Below are 19739 nucleotides of genomic sequence, written 5' to 3'. Positions count from 1 at the left end.
GGGCACAGCTCCAACCTTTTAATCAAGAAAGTGGACATGCCACTGCTTGGGGTCCCCCTTGGTCCCCTCCCGCTGGTAAGCAGGGCCCTGTTGTCCCAGCCATCAGTAACCCCTTGCCCACTCATCCTCACAGCTGAAGCTGGACGAGGTGAACAGCACAGCTGCCCAGCACCGCCTCCGCGCCTTCCTGGAGGAGCTGGTGGAGATGGAGAAGGTTCTCCGCGATGTGGACATCCTCTCGGCACTGGCCAAGCTGCTGCCCAGGGGAGCCTGCGCCAGCAAGGCCCCGACACCCACTGCCAACAGCACTGGCTGGGCCGGTGCCAATGCCACAGCCAGCAATGCCACGGTGGAAGAGGAGGGCGCCGGCGGGGGCCCAGCTGGTGGTGACAACCCCCAGGGGCAGTTCTCGGCATTTGTGCAGCTCTGGGCTGGGCTGCAGCCCATCCTCTGTGGCAACAACCGGTAGGAGCCCGAGGGGATAAAGAGGGCCAGATCCAGGTGCTCTCTGATCAGGACAGGGGTGTGGGAGAGCCCATCCTGCCTCTGCCAGCCATCAAGGGCCCCGATCACCACTTGATGAGCACGTGGGAGATGGATGCTGTACTGCATCCTTGTGCCATGGTTGGGGAAAGCTCCCTGTGCTGGGCAGCACCGTGCTGGCATGGAAGTTGGTGTGAAACCCCCTCATGGGTAGGAGCGGGGACTGCCTGCAGTGAGGGGTGCTGAGGCTGGAGTGGAGTTGGCAGCCTGAGCTCCTTTTGCAGGACAATCGAGCCCGAGGCGCTGAAGCAGGGCAACATGAGCTCACTGGGCTTCACCAGCAAGGAGCAGCGAAACCTGGGCCTCCTTGTGCATCTGATGACCAGCAATCCCAAAATTCTGTATGCACCAGTGGGCACCGAAGTGGACAGTGTCATCCTGAAGGTGAGGGTGCAGAGGCCAGAACCCCTGTTCCTTCTCTCCCACCAGCCCTGCTCCGCAGGGACCTCCTTGCCCAGAGGAGCAGGGCCAAGGCTGAATGGGGAGGAAGGGCCAGCTGCCAGCCAGTGCTGCCAGAAGCAGGCTGCTGCCCTGGCCCTTGTTGGGGTAGCAATGCTTGCTGGCAAGTGGGCAGATGCCTCCATGGCCGCTAGCTGTCCTGGAGAGCAGGGGGGCCTCTGCCTCTGCCTGCTGTGTGACCTTCCTCCCCGCCAGGCCAATGAGACCTTTGCCTTCGTGGGCAACGTCACCCACTACGCCAAGGCGTGGCTGAACATCTCCCCCGAGATCCGTGCCTACCTGGAGGAGGGCAGGCTGCAGAGACGCATCCGCTGGCTGCAGCAGGTAGGATAGTGTGGTGGGGACTGAGCCTGCCTGGGCTTTACTGCCCCAGGGGTGGGAGAAGGGGGTGTCCTGCCCCCAGGCACCTCATAGCTTCTTCATGTGAAGCTCTCAGGTGCTCCTTGGTGCCCACCCTGCTCTTGTGACGACCAGGCTGGTTCCCTGTGCAGGGTGGATGCTGTCCCCCTATCCCCAGGAGGAACGTTGGGTCCTGTCTGTGTCCATGGGGAGGAGAGGGGGCTGAGAGGCAGGGGGTACCCCAACTTCTCCCTCCTGTGTCTCCCTTCCTGTCCCAGTTCGCTGCCGACCTTCACAAGCACCCAGAGATCCTGAATGTCTCTGATAGTGATGTTCTCCACAACTTTCTCAATGGCAACTTCTCCCTGCCCAATGCCAGCGTCCTGCTCCAGCAGCTGGACACCATCGACAATGCCGCCTGTGGCTGGGTCCACTTCATGGCCAAGGTGAGGTTGTGCTTGCCCATAGGAACATGGGTGCTGGAGTGGCACCCACTACCCACAGCTGGGCTCTGTAGGGCTGAAGAGGGGTCAGGTCCACTCAGACCTCCTTAAAGCCATGGGACAGGAGCCTTGGAGGAGACAGTGGCTTCTGCAGTGTCAGAAGCTTTGGGGTAGATGTCAATGGTGGAGTTGCCCATCCACTGTTGGGTTCGGGGGCTCGCGGGGTGGCTGTGGGTGGTAGTTGTTGCACTGTGAGCAGGGTCTGCTTACCAGACCTGTCAGGGCCAGTGGGGTCTCACCAGCCTTCCCCTCCTACCAGGTCAGCGTGGACATCTTCAAAGGCTTCCCAGATGAGGAGAGCATCGTCAACTACACGCTGAACCAGGCCTACCAGGACAACGTCACAGTCTTTGCCAGTATGTCCCTAGGAACCAGCCCCTTCACAGGGGTCCCTGAAGCCATGTCCTTCTCCAGCTGTGCCCCAGGCTGGGACCACTGGCTTTGGGACGCGGCTCCCTTGGTGCATGCATTGGGTGGATGAGTGGACCGACCATCTCACAGTACCTGTCCTCTGCCCCTGGCCTCTCCCCCTGGCCACCCCCCTGCCACTGTCCTGGCTTTCCCGCTGCCACTGCCTGCAGTCCATGTGCCCTTGCATCCCATGCCAGGGCCATGCCCACCCTCCTCATCCATGGCAGCCCTTGTGGTGCCCTTAGCTGGGATGCACTGAACCCCTCCATGTCCCTGCCCGTTGCTGCAGGACAGCTGGTGTGGCCATCTCCCATGGTGCCTCTCCTGCTGCCTGCAGGCGTCATCTTCCAGACCAACAGGGATGGCTCGCTGCCCCCGCATGTCATGTACAAGATCAGGCAGAACTCCAGCTTCACGGAGAAGACCAATGAGATCCGGCGGGCGTACTGGCGGCCTGGCCCCAACACTGGCGGCCGCTTCTACTTCCTCTACGGCTTCGTCTGGATCCAGGGTGAGTGCCAGCTCCCTGCCACAGCTGCCCATATACCCAGCCCCTGCCTGCACTTCCCGCTCAGCCTGGCTTCTCCTCCTCCCCAGACATGATGGAGCGCGCCCTCATCAACACGTTTGTTGGCCACGATGTGGTGGAGCCTGGCAACTATGTGCAGATGTTCCCGTACCCATGTTATACCCGGGATGAGTGAGTAACACCTGCATGGTCAGGGTGGGCAGGGGCAGGACCTTCCCTCTTCCTCTTTGCAGGCTAGGACACTTCAGCTGGGAAAAGGGGACAAGTCTGGGGGCCTGAGAGAGGTTGGTGACATTGGGAGTGATGAGCAACCTGTTGAGCTCTGTTCCTTGGACCAGCAGGCTAGGCAAGCAGGGGAAGGATTTTGTGCCCAGTTTGCAGCTGAAGTGAGAAACTCATGGCTGCAGGGTGTCTTGGAGGCTGAAAGACTTGGGGAGAACAAGAGGACTGTGGTGAATGGATGCCACGTGGGTCTGTCAGTGGTTATTGAATGCAGTGGTCTGGAGGAAGCACCTAGAGAAGTCCCAGAGCCACCAGCCCTCCAGGGCAGGAGGGTGGATAGGGCCCCTTCCACACCAGGTAGGCAAGGGCACTGGGCTGAGCCCACGGCTGCTGCCTGCCTGCATGCCAGGACACCAGACTGTCCTATGGGCTCATTGGAGAAGTTCTTTCAGGGCACTAGGCAGCTGCCAGACCAGAGGGCTGGTTGTCCCTGGGTGGTAGGAGAGCCCTTCCGCTTCCCTGTGCCTCAGGGTCTCCCTGGGTCTCTGTGGTGGTGCCACCATCCAGCTCTCTCCTCTCTTCCTCTATACCACCAGCTTCCTCTTCGTCATTGAGCACATGATGCCCCTGTGCATGGTGATCTCCTGGGTCTACTCGGTGGCCATGATGATCCAGCACATTGTGACAGAGAAGGAGCATCGCCTGAAAGAGGTGGGGATGGTGGGAGAGATCCCTGAGGAGGAGCTGACACCTCTGAGCTCTGAGTCCTGTGCTGCATCCATGGGCACTTTCCCCATGCCTCTGGGTTGCGTGAGCTGGCGCAGGCACAGATGCCACATCCCTGGGCTGAGCCAGTCCTTCTGAGTGTCCCTGGAACAAGAGCTGCCCAGCACTGGAGGGAGCTGAGCCTGTTGGCACCCTGGCACAGGGTGCTGTGGCCTGCCCACTCCCAGCAGCCCCCAGGGACCCCTCGGTGCTGCCCGTTGCTCTCCCAGCCCCAGTGAGTGAGGCAGCAGGGATGCACAGGGCAGGGGACAGCCCCGCAGAGCAGTGTTGTCCTCGCAGGTGATGAAGATGATGGGCTTGAACAATGCGGTGCATTGGGTGGCTTGGTTCATCACTGGCTTCGTCCAGCTCTCCATCTCTGTCACGGCGCTCACCGCCATCCTGAAGTACGGCAAGGTCCTGATGCACAGTGATGTCCTCATCATCTGGCTCTTTCTCGCCATCTATGCAGTGGCTACCATCATGTTCTGGTGAGCTGCCTGGTCCACTCCATGGGGTGAGGGGGCACAGGTAGTGCCGGGGTCCTTGTGCCATGGGGCGAGGGTGCTGGGAGCTGTGTGGGCCAGGCCAAGGGCCAGTGGAGGGGCACAGGTCCCCCCAGCTAGCTGATTTGAGAGGCCAATTTATCACCTCAACACCACCAAAATCAGATGGTGTGGGGAAAGCCCTGGTGGGGTGGGATCTGAGGTGATGCGATCCTCCCTGCAGCTTCCTGGTGTCGGTGCTCTACTCCAAGGCCAAGCTGGCCTCCGCCTGCGGTGGCATCATCTATTTCCTCAGTTACGTGCCCTACATGTACGTGGCCATCAGGGAGGAGGTGGCACATGACAAGATCACAGCCTTTGAAAAGTGCATAGCGGTGAGTTGGCTACAGCTGCTGGGGAGGTGCTTGGCCCCAGGTTTGCTCCAGGCACCCCATGCCCAGTACACAGGCCACCAAGCTGTCACCAAGCCCTGGGTAAACCTCTGCCTGTATGAACCAACTCCCCATGGGGCTTTGGAGGGATCTCCAGAAGGTTTGGGACCTCCCAGGGCAGGGACCATCTCCACGGGGCTGGGTGGGGTAGCACTGAGTAGCAATTTGCCCCAACCTGTTCTTCCAGAGCTGGCCTGTGGTTCCTGCTGACGTCCCCTTGCCTTCCCTCCATGTCTCTGCAGTCCCTCATGTCCACCACAGCCTTTGGGCTGGGCTCCAAGTACTTTGCGCTGTACGAGGTGGCCGGCGTGGGCATCCAGTGGCACACCTTCAGCCAGTCACCTGTAGAAGGAGACGACTTCAATCTCCTGCTGTCCATGATGATGCTGATCGTAGATGCCGTGGTGTACGGGGTGCTCACGTGGTATATTGAAGCTGTGCACCCGGGTACGTGTGGGCGGTGGGGCATGAGGGCACCTCTGCTCTTAAGGGAGCCTTCTCACTGTGGTCCTGCTGGTTCTTGGCAGTGCTCAGCCCCGACATGGTGGGATTTGGCACAGTGTGCCTTCAGGGTCCCCTGTGTGTGCCTTGTTGGGGACATGTGCCCACATGCCCTGACCCACTGGTGACACCAGCAGGTTCCTTGGAGATCTTTAGTTGTGTGTCTCAGTTCACTGGCCAACTGTAGCAAAGCAAGGTGTCGGTGGCTGGAGCACTATTCCCCTGTATTGCCCGCTTGGGGAGGGGTCTTGCATGCTTCCTTTGCTTTCCTGGTAAAACTGAAGTGTGAGCCAGGCCCAACTCAAAGCCCAAAGGACTTTGCTTCCTTGCACAGCCCAGCAGCGTTGCCCTGAGCCCAGTTGGCTGGGGTGCTTGCAGTCCCCACCCTGCAGTGATGTCCCTGAGCTGGGGAAACTTCCAAGTCCCATACCCATGCTGAGCTCTGCCCCAGTCCTTGGTCAGCTTCTGTACGGACATGGGTGCAGGGTTGGCCCTCACTCCATAGGGGTTGTGCTTGCAGGCATGTTCGGCTTGCCGCGGCCCTGGTACTTCCCCTTCCAGAAGTCCTACTGGCTGGGCAATGGGCGAGTGGAGACCTGGGAGTGGACCTGGCCCTGGTCCCGCACCACCCGCCTCAGCATCATGGAGGAGGATCAGGCCTGTGCCATGGAGAGCCGGAGGCTGGGTAAGGGCAGGCAGAGGCAGTGGGAGGTGGTCCGGGGATGGCCCTGGCTCTGCTGCAGGGTCCTGCATGGACCCCTGTGTGACCCCTGTGCCCTTGTTGGGGCAGGATCCTGGGCCAGGTGCTGCTGCTGGTCTGGGAGCGGGAGGGGAGAAGCTGGTGAGAAGCAGAGGGAAAGGGGCCATGGGCCAACACAGCTACTATGGGATGGAGGCGGGGAGGTTCATCCCTTGGGGAGCCCCCCTGCAAGCCCGGCCTTCCTGCCACCTCCCGGCTCCTCACCATCCTTCTCTCATGGCAGAGGAGACACGGGGCATTGAGGAGGAGCCAACCCACCTCCCCTTGGTTGTCTGCATTGACAAGCTCACCAAGGTCTACAAGACGGACAAGAAGCTGGCACTGAACAAGCTGAGCCTCAACCTCTATGAGAACCAGGTGGTGTCCTTCCTGGGGCACAACGGCGCGGGCAAAACCACCACCATGTGAGTGCCCATCAGGGCGGACATGGGCCATGTCCTTCTAGCCAGCTGCAATGGGTGGGGAAGGTGCTGTGTGATGGCCTTGCAGGGCCCTGTGGCAGCTGGTGCCATGCCCAAAGGGCAGCAGTGTGGATCTGGGGGTGGCACAAAACGGGGACAGGCAGCAGGCGCATGGCCCTGCACTGACGTTGCTCTGCCTGGGGCCCAGCAGATGCTCCTGGAGGTGGTGGTTGGATTTGGGACCAGATGGAGGCATACAAGGTCCCTCATCTTGTTGCCTTTCTCCATCCATCCAGGTCCATCCTCACTGGCTTGTTCCCTCCAACTTCGGGCTCTGCTACCATCTACGGCCACGATATCCGGACAGAGATGGATGAGATCCGGAAGAACCTGGGCATGTGTCCCCAGCACAACGTGCTCTTTGACAGGCTGACAGTGGAGGAGCACCTCTGGTTCTACTCACAGCTCAAGAGCATGGCAGAGGAGGAGATCCGCAAGGAGATGGACAAGTAGGCACCCTCCAGTTCCTTTTGCCCCATCTGTGCCTTTTGCATGAGTGGGTCCCCTTCCTGCTGGCTGAGTTGTGGTGGGTGATCTGGTAGCAGAGATGTCCCCTGGAGCAGCTCCACCAAGTGTTTTCCAAAGCTTGGGGTATCAGGCTGTGGAAGCCAGAAGAAGATGCTTCTGTAGCCTGGCTGCAGCTGGGCTCTCCCAGTGGCCGAGGGCCATAGGTGGGGGGAAGAGGCGTCATGTGCTCCCCCACAGGCACTGGGCGCCAGTACGGCCCCGCCCCGGCATCCCTGGCGCTTCTCCCATGTCCCCAGGATGATTGAGGACCTGGAGCTCTCCAACAAACGCCACTCCCTGGTGCAGACTCTCTCGGGGGGCATGAAGAGGAAGCTGTCAGTGGCCATCGCCTTTGTGGGTGGATCACGGGCCGTGATCTTGGATGAGCCCACAGCTGGTGTGGACCCATACGCACGCAGGGCCATCTGGGACCTCATCCTCAAGTACAAGCCAGGTGAGCAGAGGTGGGCAGAGCCCAGTGTTGCTCCTCTGGCTGCAGTGGCCCTGGCCCCTCCACTGAGGCTCTGTGCCACCATCAGGGAGGACCATCCTGCTCTCCACGCACCACATGGATGAGGCTGACTTGCTGGGTGACCGCATTGCCATCATCTCCCATGGCAAGCTCAAGTGCTGTGGCTCCCCACTCTTCCTCAAGAGCACCTACGGTGACGGCTACAAGCTTACAGTGGTGAAAAAGCAGTCGGACACCAGGAATGGCACAGGTCTGGGGGGCAGTGGGACCCTGTGTTTAGAGGAGTAGATGGGACCAGCCCTTCTTCAGTCCAGGAAAGAAATGAGAGGTCAACACCCAAGTGCTCCCACCCTGAGTCTCCTTAGGCCACGTGGAGGGTGGAGGGGGACGGGGCAGGGCTGTAGGAGGTGGCATCGCTCAGCCTTGATTTCTCCCGCCTGGGTCCCGGGTTAGACCCTGCGTGGTGACATTTTTCTCCAGGCGCTGGTTCTGTCTGACCCGTGGGCTGCCCACGGAGACGTCCAGCATGGGCCGTGGTGCAGAGCATCGTCCCCAGGCCAGGCAGGGCAGCCAGGAAGCCACCAGCACCCCACAGTGGAGGCTGGAGGAGCCCCTGCGGCACTGGGGCATAGAGTGGACATGGTGGGCCCTGGTGGGAAGCCAGGTGCGAAGTGACTGACCAGTGCTGCCCCTCTGCCACAGAGCCAGGCCAGCCGCACAGCCCCCCTGCCCACTCCTCCATCAGCCCCTGCTCTGAGCCTCGCGTCTCCCAGTTCATCAAGAAATACGTGGCCTCCTGCCTCCTCATCTCAGATACCAACACTGAGCTCTCCTACATCCTGCCCAGCGAGGCTGTCAAGAAGGGTTGCTTTGAGAGGCTCTTCCAGGTACCCGCAGGGGCTGGCGAGGTGGGCAGGCAGGTGGTTATGGGGGGCCGTGGCACTGCAGGCACCTCCTGCCCTCCTCACGCAGCACTTTGCCTCTGCAGCACTTGGAGCAGAGCCTGGAGGAACTGGACCTCACCAGTTTTGGGCTGATGGACACCACGCTGGAGGAGGTCTTCCTGAAGGTGTCTGAGGAGGACCAATCTCTGGAGAACAGCGACGTGGGTATGGGCACTGGGGGGGCACATGGTGCTGCTTGGGCTGGTGAGGGGCTGTGTGCCTTTGTGTGGGGCTTGGTGGCTCCTCTGTCCTTGCACATGGCCACAGGAGTCTCCTTTCCCAAAGGGAGGTGTGGTCTCCAGTGGAGCCCATCCTGGCCAAGGGCAGCCAGCTTCTGCTCTCTGGGTTTGCAGAGCAGATCTGTCCCTGCTCTGTGCCACACCATGGTGAAGGATGGTAGAGCCAGTGGAACCCCCTGTCTCCCCAGACATGAAGGAGTCCAAGAAGGATGCTCTGCGGCCACCTGCCCCCGAGCTGGGCCTGAAACCCGAGGCCAACGGGGAGCCCCTTGCTGAAGCCACTGTGCCAGAGAAGCCCGAGGTGGAGCTCAGCAACCTGGTGACCTGCTCCAAGCTGGCGCAATCGCAGGCATCCCTGCAGTCGGCCTCCTCGGTGGGCTCCGTGCGGGGTGATGAAGGTGGGGCTTATTCCGAATTCTTTGGGGATTATGCGCCCCTGTTCGATAACCGGCAGGACCCCGATAACATCAGTCTGCAAGGTTTGTGCCACCGGTGCCTGACCAGCAGCAGGGGCCGGGGGAGGCGCTCGGCTGGGACACAGAGGGTGGCCAGGGCAGTGGCGGCGCCCATCCCTGCACCTGGGCAGAGCAGAGCTGGCCCTGCTGGGGCATGTGGGTGTGCCAGGGGTGGGGGGTGAGACCATGCTGGGGCAAGACCCCACAGGGAGTCTGATGCATCCGCCGATCCTGCACCCAGAGAACCGCAGCCTGGGTTGGGAGGGCTGGGAATGGGTGCTTCCACCAGTTTGCACCCCCAAACTGGTAGAGAGTATGTGGGAGGGTCCTGTGCTGAGACACGGAGCCAGTGGGCGCAGCTGGTGTTAGCTCTGCGCTTTGCCTCCCTCGGATCCCACGGGTGCCACCTTGCAGACTCACCCCACTAACGCGCTCACTCCTCGCGCTGGCGCCCAGTCGGGTTGTCTCCTCTTGGCCCTTGGGCACAGAGTTATCTTCTGGCTGGTGGCTTTGCCCTCCATACCCTGAGTTGGGCTCGGGGCTCTCTGTACCCGGATGCTGGGATTGCCGAAGGATGGTGGATGCAGGCAGGTGTCCGGAGGCTGCTCTTTTATTCACAAATACTTTTCTGGGTTATCTCAGCACCTCTGGTGATTAATTCAGGGATGCGCCACCCTGCCTCCCCGGCCGGGGCTGCTCTTGAGTGTGATGACTTGGGTTGTGGGAGGCAGAGCAGAGAGTTGCAGAGCTCCCTGAGCCCCAGCCCCATGCCTGCTGGGTCCCCCCACCCATATCCCATCCTCTGTTCCTGACTGCACTGACCCCTCGCCAGCTGGGAGAGCTGATGGGAAAATGGAGGGGTGCTGCCAAAAAGCACCAATTTGGGTTGGTTTTTTAAAACTGTTGTCTAAATTTCGCATTTTGGGCCAAGAGGAACCCTCTAGCCAGCTGCCTCGCTTCCTGCTGCGGTGCTGCTGTGGCTTGGTGGCCATCAGGGTTGTGTGCTGCCCTGTCCCTTGGGGTGGCTGTGCCTGGCTCAGTGCCTGGCTCAGTGCCTAGCTCAGCTCCCTGGAGGCCAAGGTGGGTGTGGGAGAGGCCGTGCCAGGGGGCTGACATCCTTCTCCCCTCACAGAGCAAGAGGCAGAGGTGGAGGCGGAGGACCATGACCTGGCCGGGCAGGGGAGCTTCAAGCTGGAGGGCTCATGGCTGAAGCTGCGCCAGTTCCATGGGCTGATCGTCAAACGCTTCCACTGTGCCAAGCGCAACACCAAGGCCCTCTTCTCGCAGATCCTCCTGCCTGCCTTCTTCGTCTGCGTGGCCATGACAGTGGCACTCTCTGTGCCCGAAATAGGTGCCTGCAAGCTACCCACCTGCATGCTGGCGGCTGCTGGTGGCCTCATCTGCCTACCCCAGTGTGGCTGGTGGGGACACTAGCTTGGGGGGGGGGGGGAGGACAAGGCTCGTAGGTGCTTGACCAGTCTGCCTGTGTGCAGCAGTGCTGCAGGTGCAAGTGGGTTCCTGTCATTGTCCCCACAGGTGACCTGCCACCCCTCATCCTCTCGCCATCGCAGTACCACAACTACACCCAGCCCAAGGGCAACTTCATTCCTTACGCCAATGAGGAGCGGCGTGAGTACCGGTGAGAGCCACTGCTCGCTGATGACCAGTGTCCCATGCCCCATCCCCATCCCTGTCTCCATCCCTGGGACTGTGGTGGGAGGCAGCAGGGAAGGCAGCCCACAGCAGGGCTGGCACCAGGGCTGGCTCAGGCTTGGAGCAGAGCCTGGCCAGTGGCATGTCCCCTTGCAGAAAGCAGCCTCCATCCTCCCCAGGGTGTCTCTGGGAGAGGTGCCAGCCCCAATGCTGGCTGTGATCAGCAGCTTGGGTCATGCCAGGCCTGGGCTGTGTGTGCCACTGCGGTGCCCATGCCCATTTAGTCATGATGTGTGCCAAGGCCTTGGGGAAGTCCCAGCAGAAGATGGCCAAGGTGATGAGACTCATGCCTCCTGCTCCTTGCCCCTCCTCACCCGCTCCTCTCCCTGCAGCATCAGGCTGTCTCCTGATGCCAGCCCCCAGCAGCTGGTGAACACCTTCCACCTGCCCTCTGGTGTGGGGGCCACCTGCGTGCTCAAGACGGCCTTCAACAACACGCTGGACCAGCCCATGCAGACCCTCAACCTCAACAGCAACGAGTCCAAGATGCTGGCAGCCAAGTACTTTGATGCCATGTGCATTGACTCCTTCACCCAGGGCCTGCCGCTCTCCAACTTTGTGCCACCGCCTCCATCCCCGGCCCCCTCTGACTACCCTGTCTCGGTGGATGAGGATCTGCCCCGTGCCTGGAACTCCACGACCTTCTCCTCTGCCGTCAAAGGTATCGCCTGTGCTTGGTGCCTGAGTCTGTCCAGGCCTGGGATTCATCTCCAGCAGGGAGATGACGTATGTCCCCTGCAGAAGCAGCTCCAGGGACCCCTGGAAGTGCCTATCAGTTTGGCCCGGCCACAGCAGAGCACTGCTGGGCTGAACTTCTGGCTCAGGGCCGCTGCTGGCCCAGGAGCACTGCTCCCCATTCAGCCCTGGCAGTGCTGGTGGAGCTCCCTGGGGCAGTGACACCATTGAGAGCCCTGTGGCCAGCCTTGTGTCACCCTCACTGGGCTGGCTGCTTGGTCCCCAGCCATTGCTTTCTCTAGCCACACTTCATGCCCTCTTTTGGAACCATTTCTGTCCCCCAGAGTTTTTCCCCACGTCCATCTCTTGGTCCCTCTTGGTCACCAGGACACAAAAGCCCTCTCACAGACCAGGCTCTGGCCCAGTGGGAGCTGACACCAGTGGGGCAGAGTGCTCCCTCCCTGCCCAGCCAGGACTCCTTAACTGAGCCCCCCACTGCCCCCACATTGTCCCAGGCAGCCTGGGCAGACAGGAGCCTGGCTGTAAGCTGCCCTCTCTGCTCCTCAGAGACCGTGACCTCGGCCCCTGCCCTGCCCCACATCATCCACGAGCCCATCAAGTGCACGTGCTCCATGCAGGGGACCGGCTTCTCCTGCCCCAGCGGTGTGGGGGGCCACCCTCCACAGATGAAGGTGGTGACGGGGGACATCCTGGCAGACATCACAGGGCGCAATGTCTCCGAGTATCTGCTCTACACCTCGGACCGCTTCCGGCTGCACAGGCAAGAGGGAAGGCTGGGAGGGTTGTCCCTGTGCCGTGGAGCAGGGGTGGAGGACTTGGGACTTGGGGACAGCTGCCCAGGGTGCTGATGGGAGCCAGGAGCATACTTGAGCGTGGCCCCGCTCCCGGAGCGGGGGGACAGTGGTCACAGCTTTTGGCGGTGCCTTGTCCCACAGGTATGGGGCACTCACCTTTGGCAACGTCCAGAAATCCATTCCGGCCTCCTTCGGGGCCAGGGCTCCTGCCATGGTGCGCAAGATCGCTGTCCGGAGAACGGCCCAGGTGGGACTGCACTGCACCCCATGGCAGCTGGGAGATGGGTGGGCAGTGGCAGCCATGGCACAGGTGGGGAGAAGCGGGTAGGCGGCACTGCCTGCACGGCAGGGACCCCTTGCCAGCTGCTCTGCAGCAGTGCTCTCCACTGAGGAATCTGGTGAGGCTCTTGCCCCATGGGGCGCTTTGCAGCTTCCCACCCCAGCAGGTCTGGCCCAGCATGGTCAGCAGTGGCCTGCTCTCTCCACAGCTGTGAGCGCAGGAAGCCTGCCCTGTGGCTGTCCCATCCCATCCCTCCCTTCCAGTACATCTGCTATGGGCCCAGCTCTCTTGCCACCTCCCACCACTCTTCTCTGCTCTTCCAGGTCTTCTACAACAACAAGGGCTACCACAGCATGCCCACCTACCTCAACGCTCTCAACAACGCCATTCTGCGAGCCAACTTGCCCAAGAGCAAAGGCAACCCTGCTGCCTATGGTGAGGACCTAGAGGCTTTTAAGGGCAGAAGCACATCAGGAACAGCTTTAGGGTGTGGTCCAACCAGGCTCTAAAGTGCAATGTCCCCCCTTGGAGCAAGCAGGCTAGTGCCTAGTTGAGGCAGGGGGGTCACTCACCTTGTCTGACCTAGGCAGAGCGTGGGCTGGGGCAGAACCTCCTGAGGTGCTGCCTCCTGGCACCTGGACTTGCAGTGTGTCTGAGGATGCTCTCTGCCAGCTGGTGAGGGAGGGCTTGGCCTCGAGGTGCTTGGTTGCTTCAGGCAGCTCAGCTCCTGCCGAGCTGCAGGGAAGAAACCTGTCCTCTCGCTCAGAGCCAGGACCAGACAGGCTGGGGGCAAGATTTTCTGTCCTGAGCCAACTTTCACACTCCCATGTTTCTTCTTGGGCCTTCCTACAGGCATCACGGTCACCAACCACCCCATGAACAAGACAAGCGCCAGCCTGTCCCTGGATTACCTGTAGGTCTGGGGAGTGGGTTTGAGGGAGGATGGCTGTCCTGTGGAAGGGAGGGAGCTCCCCACCGCAGTTTGTAGGGGAATGCTGAGGCTTCTGCCCCGCATGCTGGGGGGGGGGGCACCAGGTGGTGGTGATGTGGGGGTCCCTGTGCTGTGACCTGCCCTGTGCACAATGACTGTCCCACGCTAGCGTGGGTGGCCCTTCCCCAGGCAGCTGAGGGTGACGGGGTCCCTGCTCTCCTCCTTGCTCCCCATGCAGCCTGCAAGGCACAGACGTGGTGATTGCCATCTTCATTATCGTGGCCATGTCCTTCGTGCCAGCGAGCTTCGTGGTGTTCCTGGTGGCTGAAAAGGCCACCAAGGCCAAACACCTGCAGTTTGTGAGCGGCTGCGACCCTGTCATCTACTGGTTGGCCAACTACGTGTGGGACATGGTGAGCAGGGTGCATGGCCCCACCAGCTGAGTTCCCCGGGCCAGGTGGGTGGATGGGCAGTCACACAAATTTCTGTCTTCTCCAGCTGAACTACCTGGTGCCGGCCACGTGCTGCATCATCATCCTGTTTGTGTTTGACCTCCCGGCATACACGTCTCCCACCAACTTCCCCGCTGTCCTCTCCCTCTTCCTGCTCTATGGGTACGTTGCTCAGAGGGGTGGTCATGATGCACTGACAGGTCCCTCCAATGCCCTATCTGCACCGTGGCTATGCAGGCAGGATCTGGCCTCCGGGCTGCCCATCTGGTTGATGTTCTGCAGCTCCCATAGCTGGTGGGCTGTGAAGGCTGGGGTGGGAGAGCCCAGGGAGGATGGGGCTGGAACATGGGTGATCCTAAGGCTTGACAGTTGGTGCTGCCCAGTCCTCCTGCCATGCTGATGTGTGCTCTTGCTGCTCACCTTCCCAGATGGTCCATCACCCCCATCATGTACCCTGCCTCCTTCTGGTTTGAGGTGCCCAGCTCCGCCTACGTGTTCCTCATTGTCATCAACCTCTTCATTGGCATCACAGCTACTGTTGCCACGTTCCTGCTGCAGCTCTTTGAGCATGACAAGGTATGAGATTCACAGCTCTGCCTGGGGCCACCAGGAAAGGAGAAGCTGCCATCAGGTTGTGGGACAGCTCAGTCTGGGAGAGACCTCAGGAGGTCTCTGCTCCAAACTCCTGCTCCCAGCAGGGTCAGCTGTGAGACCTGACCAGGCTGTATCTTGGTGGGGATCCTGATCCTACCATGCACTTGTGGTCCTCAGGGGTGTTTCTGATGGTCATGTCCTCTCTGCCTATCCCCACAGGATCTGAAGGTGGTGAACAGCTACCTGAAGAGCTGCTTTCTTGTATTCCCTAACTACAACCTGGGCCACGGCTTGATGGAGATGGCCTACAATGAGTACATCAACGAATACTATGCCAAGATCGGTATGGCCTCTCATTCCCTCCCTCCCTTGCTCCAGGGCACGTGGGGCTTGGGGGGACTCTATGGTGCTGGCACATCCCCTCTGCCTGCCCTGTGAAGCTTCCCAAGCCCCAGCGCAACCTGGAGCAAAAAGCTAGGGGACGTGAACTAGACTGGGGTGCAGGAAGGGACACAGTTGAGGGTCAGCCGTGGCATGGTGCTGGTGGTGCTGAAAATGGTTCCTTGGGCCATCCTGAATAGCAGCCCCATGGGGAGAGGAGGTTGTGAGCCCTGGCAAGGTTGTGTGTTTCTGCTGCTGTTGCACACTGCCTGTGGTGCAGACACAGTGGAGCTGTGGTGGGCCGTGGTGGAGCCACGGTGGGGCCGTGCTGTGATGTGAGGGATGGGCACTGCAAGGGCTCCTTCCTTCCAGACGTGGTCTCTTGCTTGCAGGGCTGCGCTGCCCAGCCAAAATGAGCCTTTTGCTGCTCACAGCTTAACCTTGGCCTCAGAAAAACCTCTTGCTGCTCTCTGCTTCTCAGGCAGCTTCCATATATAACCCAGGTGCTGCTGGCATCATGAGGGGCAATTTTAGGGCAGGATCTGACAAATCCATCCAATACACACTCTCAGTTGGGTTGATTCATCCTACTGAGGTTGAAAAGTTGCAAGACGATTTCAACGGCACACATGCTGTGAACGGAAAGCCTTGTTGTGACCAGCCCTGGTGCCACCAGCACTAACAGACTGGCAGGGGAGGGGACATGGGAGCAAGACACTGTCATTGTCACAGGCTAGCTCAAGATGTATGACCAGGTTGTCCCCACGGGAAGGTGTCCCCAGCCACTTTCTCCTCTTCCTCTCACTCAGGGCAGTTCGATAAAATGAAATCACCCTTTGAATGGGACATCGTGACACGGGGGCTTGTTGCCATGACAATCGAAGGCTTTGTTGGCTTCTTCATCACCATCATGTGCCAGTACAACTTCTTCCGGAAGCCCCAGTGAGTGTGGTGGGGGAGTGGGGGGCAGGCTAGGCATGGCTTTGCTGTCAGGACCCCTTAGCTCAAGGCTGTCCCTCTGGTGGGGGTGAGCTGGGGAGCTGCCCATCCCCAACAGGGATGCGGGCAGGTGGCTCCCGTACCTGTATTCCCACCCTGTTCTGTGCACTTTCTTGCAGGCGGCTGCCCGTCTCCACCAAACCCATCGAGGATGACATCGATGTGGCCAATGAGCGGCACCGTGTACTGCGCGGTGACGCTGACAACGACATGCTGAAGATTGAAAACCTCACCAAGGTACAGCAGCAGGGTGACAGCGGTGGGGGATGCACCGGGGCTGCAAGGAGACACCTCGGAGCCATCCCATCTGAGGGATGTGGGCTGGGGCTGGGGGTCCAGGTTGCCTTCTGGCAGGCTGAGCCCCCATCCTGTGCCTCACCAGGTGTATAAGTCCCGCAAGATCGGGCGCATCCTGGCTGTAGACCGGCTGTGTGTGGGCGTGCGACCCGGGGAGTGCTTTGGGCTGCTGGGCGTCAATGGTGCAGGCAAGACGACCACCTTCAAGATGCTGACAGGGGACGAGAGCACCACGGGTGGAGAGGCCTTTGTTAACGGACACAGGTCAGGGGGCACAGGTTGGGTGGGAGGTGGGGACTGCCCACCGTCCTGGGGTCGGGATGGGGTCTGCTTGGGGGTCTCTCAGGATGAAGCAGTGTGAGTGTGCCCATGTGGGTCCATGGGACTCTGCAGCCCTGTGTCCTGCTGGGCTGACCATCATCTGGGGGGTGGCAAGTGACACTGGCTCTCGGCCAAGGCTGCCTGTTGTGGGTTACCTGATAGAAGATGCTCCAGTATAAAGGCGTGTGAAAGGGGAGCGAGCGACAGGGTGCTCCTGAAAAGGGATTCCTTCTCCCCACGGCCCCTCCATCCTCTCCTGCAGCATCCTGAAGGAGCTCCTGCAGGTCCAGCAGAGTTTGGGCTACTGCCCCCAGTTTGATGCACTCTTTGATGAGCTGACAGCCCAGGAGCACCTGGAACTCTACACCCGCCTGCGTGGCATCCCCTGGAAGGACGAGGATCGGGTAGGGCTCTGGGTGTGTAATTGCTAGCGCCCATGGGCTGGTGCTGTGCTATGGGGATGACATCTCGCCAGGCACCAGCGGGCACCCAAGCCAGTGCTACTACCCTCATGGCAGTGCTGCCCTGGTGCTATGCCTGCATGGGGTGCTGGGGCCAGGCACATGCGCTCGCAGGCCCCACCAATGGCTCATGGCCGTGCCAGGGGCTGCCACAGGGCTCCCCTGACTCGCAGCATTGCTTGTGGTCCCCTTGGCAGCTGGCCAATGCTGCGGAGCCCAACTGCTTGCCCACTGCCAGCCCTGTGGCCTTGGCAGGATGACCACAGCTCCCCATGCCTTGCAGGTGGTCAAGTGGGCACTGAAGAAGCTGGAGCTGACCAAGTATGCTGACAAGCCTGCCAGTACCTACAGCGGAGGCAACAAGAGGAAGCTGTCCACAGCCATCGCACTGATCGGATACCCAGCCTTCATCTTCCTGGTGCGGCCTGGGCTTCAGCACCCTGCCCATGGGGTCCTCCTCCCACCCACCATGTCCCTGGGGCTGGCGCTAGGCTAGGGTGGAGAAATGACCCTGGGTGTGAGCTGCCTGTCCTGGGCTCCGCCATGAGTGTCCTGGGGTGTGGGATGGTGTCCTGAGCTGGGCTCAGGACAGGAAGGGGTGGCAGGGTTCCCCCAGGGGCTGGCATGTCTGAGGGTGCTGTCCATCCCACAGGATGAGCCCACCACAGGGATGGACCCCAAGGCACGGCGCTTCCTCTGGAACCTCATCCTGGATGTCATCAAAACGGGTCGCTCTGTGGTCCTCACATCCCACAGGTCTGGAGGGGCTCTTTGGATGCCAGGGGATGGTGTCTGGCAGGGGTATGGGGAGCAGAGGGAACCCTGGACACCCTCTGTTGCCTTCTCCCATCCCTGGTGGTGGGGCCACAGCACCTGGGTGATGGCCTGGGTAGCCTGGCTCCCTGCCTGCCCCAGCCACAGCCCCTGGCACTGTCCCCCCATGGCACCCTGCTGAAGCCTGCCCTGTTTTCCCAGCATGGAGGAGTGCGAGGCACTGTGTACCCGACTGGCCATCATGGTGAACGGGCGGCTCAAGTGTCTCGGCAGCATCCAGCACCTGAAGAACCGGTAAGAGCCCGTTGGTGGGTCCAGCACCCTGTGTGTGCTGTGGGGTGGGAGGGGGCTGGGCCCCCATGGCAGGGTGATGGTGAGGCACCTGCGGCAACATCTCAGCCCTTTGTGTGGGTGCTGCTTTGGAGGGTGGGCAGGGTTTGGGCTCGCTTGACCATCCTGGCACCGTCACTGTCCTGGTGGGTGCAGTGGCTGCTGGAGAGCATCGTCCTCTTCCATGGGGTCAGTCCTTCCTCGCAGAGATACAGGTGGGGGCCATGTCCTCACAGGGTCCCTTGTCCCCGCACAGGTTCGGAGATGGCTACATGATCACGGTGCGCACCAAGTCGAGCCTCAACGTCAAGGAGGTGGTGAGGTTCTTCAACCGCAACTTCCCCGAGGCCGTCCTCAAGGTGAGCTCCCTGCAGTGGCAGTGCTGTCCCCTGCTACCCCCCGCCTCGGGGTGCAAGCAGCCTTCATTCCCCAAGGGACACCTCTGCAGGACCCCCCGCAGGGTGACAGGTGAATGCCTGGGAGTGAGGGCTTGGGTGTCACCTCTGTGTCCCCTGCAGGAGCGGCACCACACCAAGGCCCAGTACCAGCTGAAGTCGGACCAGATCTCGCTGGCGCAGGTCTTCAGCAAGATGGAGCAGGTGGTGGACGTCCTGGGCATTGAAGACTACTCTGTCAGCCAAACCACGCTGGACAATGTGAGACTGGGGACAGCATGGGTGGCTGGATGCTTGTCCCCAGGGAGGGTGGCTGTGCCAAAGTGCCTGGCAGAAGCCACCTTTGGGATGGGAGGTAGAGCTAGGTGGGGGGCACAGTGGCAGCCACAGCCCAGTGGGATGCACTGGGGCCCATCTCCAGCAGCACAGATGGCAGGTGAGAGGTGACCAGGGGGTGGAGGTGCAGGCCCACAGGCCCTCACAGCCTCCTGCCCCTTCCCCTCCAGGTGTTTGTGAATTTTGCCAAGAAGCAAAGTGACAACCTGGAGCAGCAGGAGACGAGCCCCAGCTGCGCCTTGCAGTCACCCCTGGAGCGTGTGCTGAGCCTGCTGCGCCCCAGGGCTGCCCCTACAGAGCTGCGGGCTCTCGTGGTGGAGGAGCAGGAGGACCTGGAGACTGATGACGAAGGCCTCATCAGCTTTGAGGAGGAGAGGGTGAGAGTTTGTCCCCAGATCTGGGTGTCCCTGGTCCCAGCTGTGTCCTTGCCACAGGGCACTGGGACTGGGTTCTGTGGCACTAGGTCTCGTCCAGAGAAGGGGACACGGTGGGACCAGGGGTGGACCAGAGAGGGCTCTCTGGGAGGGGTGGCTGCTCCCTGCCCAGGCCGGATCCTGGCCCCAGCAGCACTGGGTGAGCTGGGCAGAGCGGGCAGCCCCTGCCTAGCCCCTGAGCCCTGCCTGTCTCTGTGCCCACAGGCTCAGCTCTCATTCAACACGGACACCCTGTGCTGAGACCCCCCAGGGGCAGCCACATCCCCTGGCTGTGAAGCCACCGAACCCTTTTGGCCTCTCCCCTCCCTTTGCCCATCAAGCGGAGCTGGTGCGGCTGCAGGCGTGTGCCAGGGAGGACACAGCGGGTGCGGCACTGGCCTGGGCAGACCTCACAAGCCATCGCCCACCAGGTGGCCTTTGTCCCTTTCAGCTTCAGGGCAGCGTCACTGCATGGTGCCAGGGGCTACAACTGTCCCCAGCTGGCTCACCCAGCCAGTGCGTGCC

The 19739-nt window shown here is 61.1% G+C and overlaps 1 protein-coding gene across 1 annotated transcript in view; it reads left to right on the top strand.

Moving 5' to 3' along the window:
• The window catches only part of ABCA2 (ATP-binding cassette, sub-family A (ABC1), member 2), a 33628-nt gene extending 14153 nt beyond the window's left edge, over positions 1-19475 (top strand). Inside the window, exons 10-50 of the mRNA XM_010564599.1 lie at positions 134-465; positions 768-927; positions 1198-1326; positions 1620-1787; positions 2104-2200; positions 2593-2766; positions 2853-2955; positions 3603-3717; positions 4072-4262; positions 4501-4651; positions 4951-5155; positions 5730-5894; positions 6193-6373; positions 6667-6879; positions 7195-7391; positions 7477-7659; positions 8112-8296; positions 8398-8518; positions 8781-9071; positions 10192-10398; positions 10584-10686; positions 11093-11421; positions 12003-12216; positions 12392-12497; positions 12854-12965; positions 13383-13443; positions 13700-13874; positions 13960-14075; positions 14342-14489; positions 14727-14850; positions 15698-15830; positions 16007-16124; positions 16270-16448; positions 16768-16909; positions 17250-17384; positions 17619-17722; positions 17942-18034; positions 18327-18429; positions 18589-18726; positions 18972-19178; positions 19440-19475. Coding sequence (XP_010562901.1) covers positions 134-465; positions 768-927; positions 1198-1326; positions 1620-1787; positions 2104-2200; positions 2593-2766; positions 2853-2955; positions 3603-3717; positions 4072-4262; positions 4501-4651; positions 4951-5155; positions 5730-5894; positions 6193-6373; positions 6667-6879; positions 7195-7391; positions 7477-7659; positions 8112-8296; positions 8398-8518; positions 8781-9071; positions 10192-10398; positions 10584-10686; positions 11093-11421; positions 12003-12216; positions 12392-12497; positions 12854-12965; positions 13383-13443; positions 13700-13874; positions 13960-14075; positions 14342-14489; positions 14727-14850; positions 15698-15830; positions 16007-16124; positions 16270-16448; positions 16768-16909; positions 17250-17384; positions 17619-17722; positions 17942-18034; positions 18327-18429; positions 18589-18726; positions 18972-19178; positions 19440-19475 — 6444 coding nt within the window. The remainder of the gene's footprint in view (positions 1-133; positions 466-767; positions 928-1197; positions 1327-1619; positions 1788-2103; positions 2201-2592; positions 2767-2852; positions 2956-3602; positions 3718-4071; positions 4263-4500; positions 4652-4950; positions 5156-5729; positions 5895-6192; positions 6374-6666; positions 6880-7194; positions 7392-7476; positions 7660-8111; positions 8297-8397; positions 8519-8780; positions 9072-10191; positions 10399-10583; positions 10687-11092; positions 11422-12002; positions 12217-12391; positions 12498-12853; positions 12966-13382; positions 13444-13699; positions 13875-13959; positions 14076-14341; positions 14490-14726; positions 14851-15697; positions 15831-16006; positions 16125-16269; positions 16449-16767; positions 16910-17249; positions 17385-17618; positions 17723-17941; positions 18035-18326; positions 18430-18588; positions 18727-18971; positions 19179-19439) is intronic.
• The last annotated feature ends 264 nt before the right edge of the window (positions 19476-19739 follow it).

Source organism: Haliaeetus leucocephalus, unplaced genomic scaffold, assembly GCF_000737465.1.
Source record: "Haliaeetus leucocephalus isolate CR32 unplaced genomic scaffold, Haliaeetus_leucocephalus-4.0 Scaffold183, whole genome shotgun sequence".
NCBI lineage: Eukaryota > Metazoa > Chordata > Aves > Accipitriformes > Accipitridae > Haliaeetus > Haliaeetus leucocephalus.
This window is presented reverse-complemented; position numbering and strand designations above follow the sequence as displayed.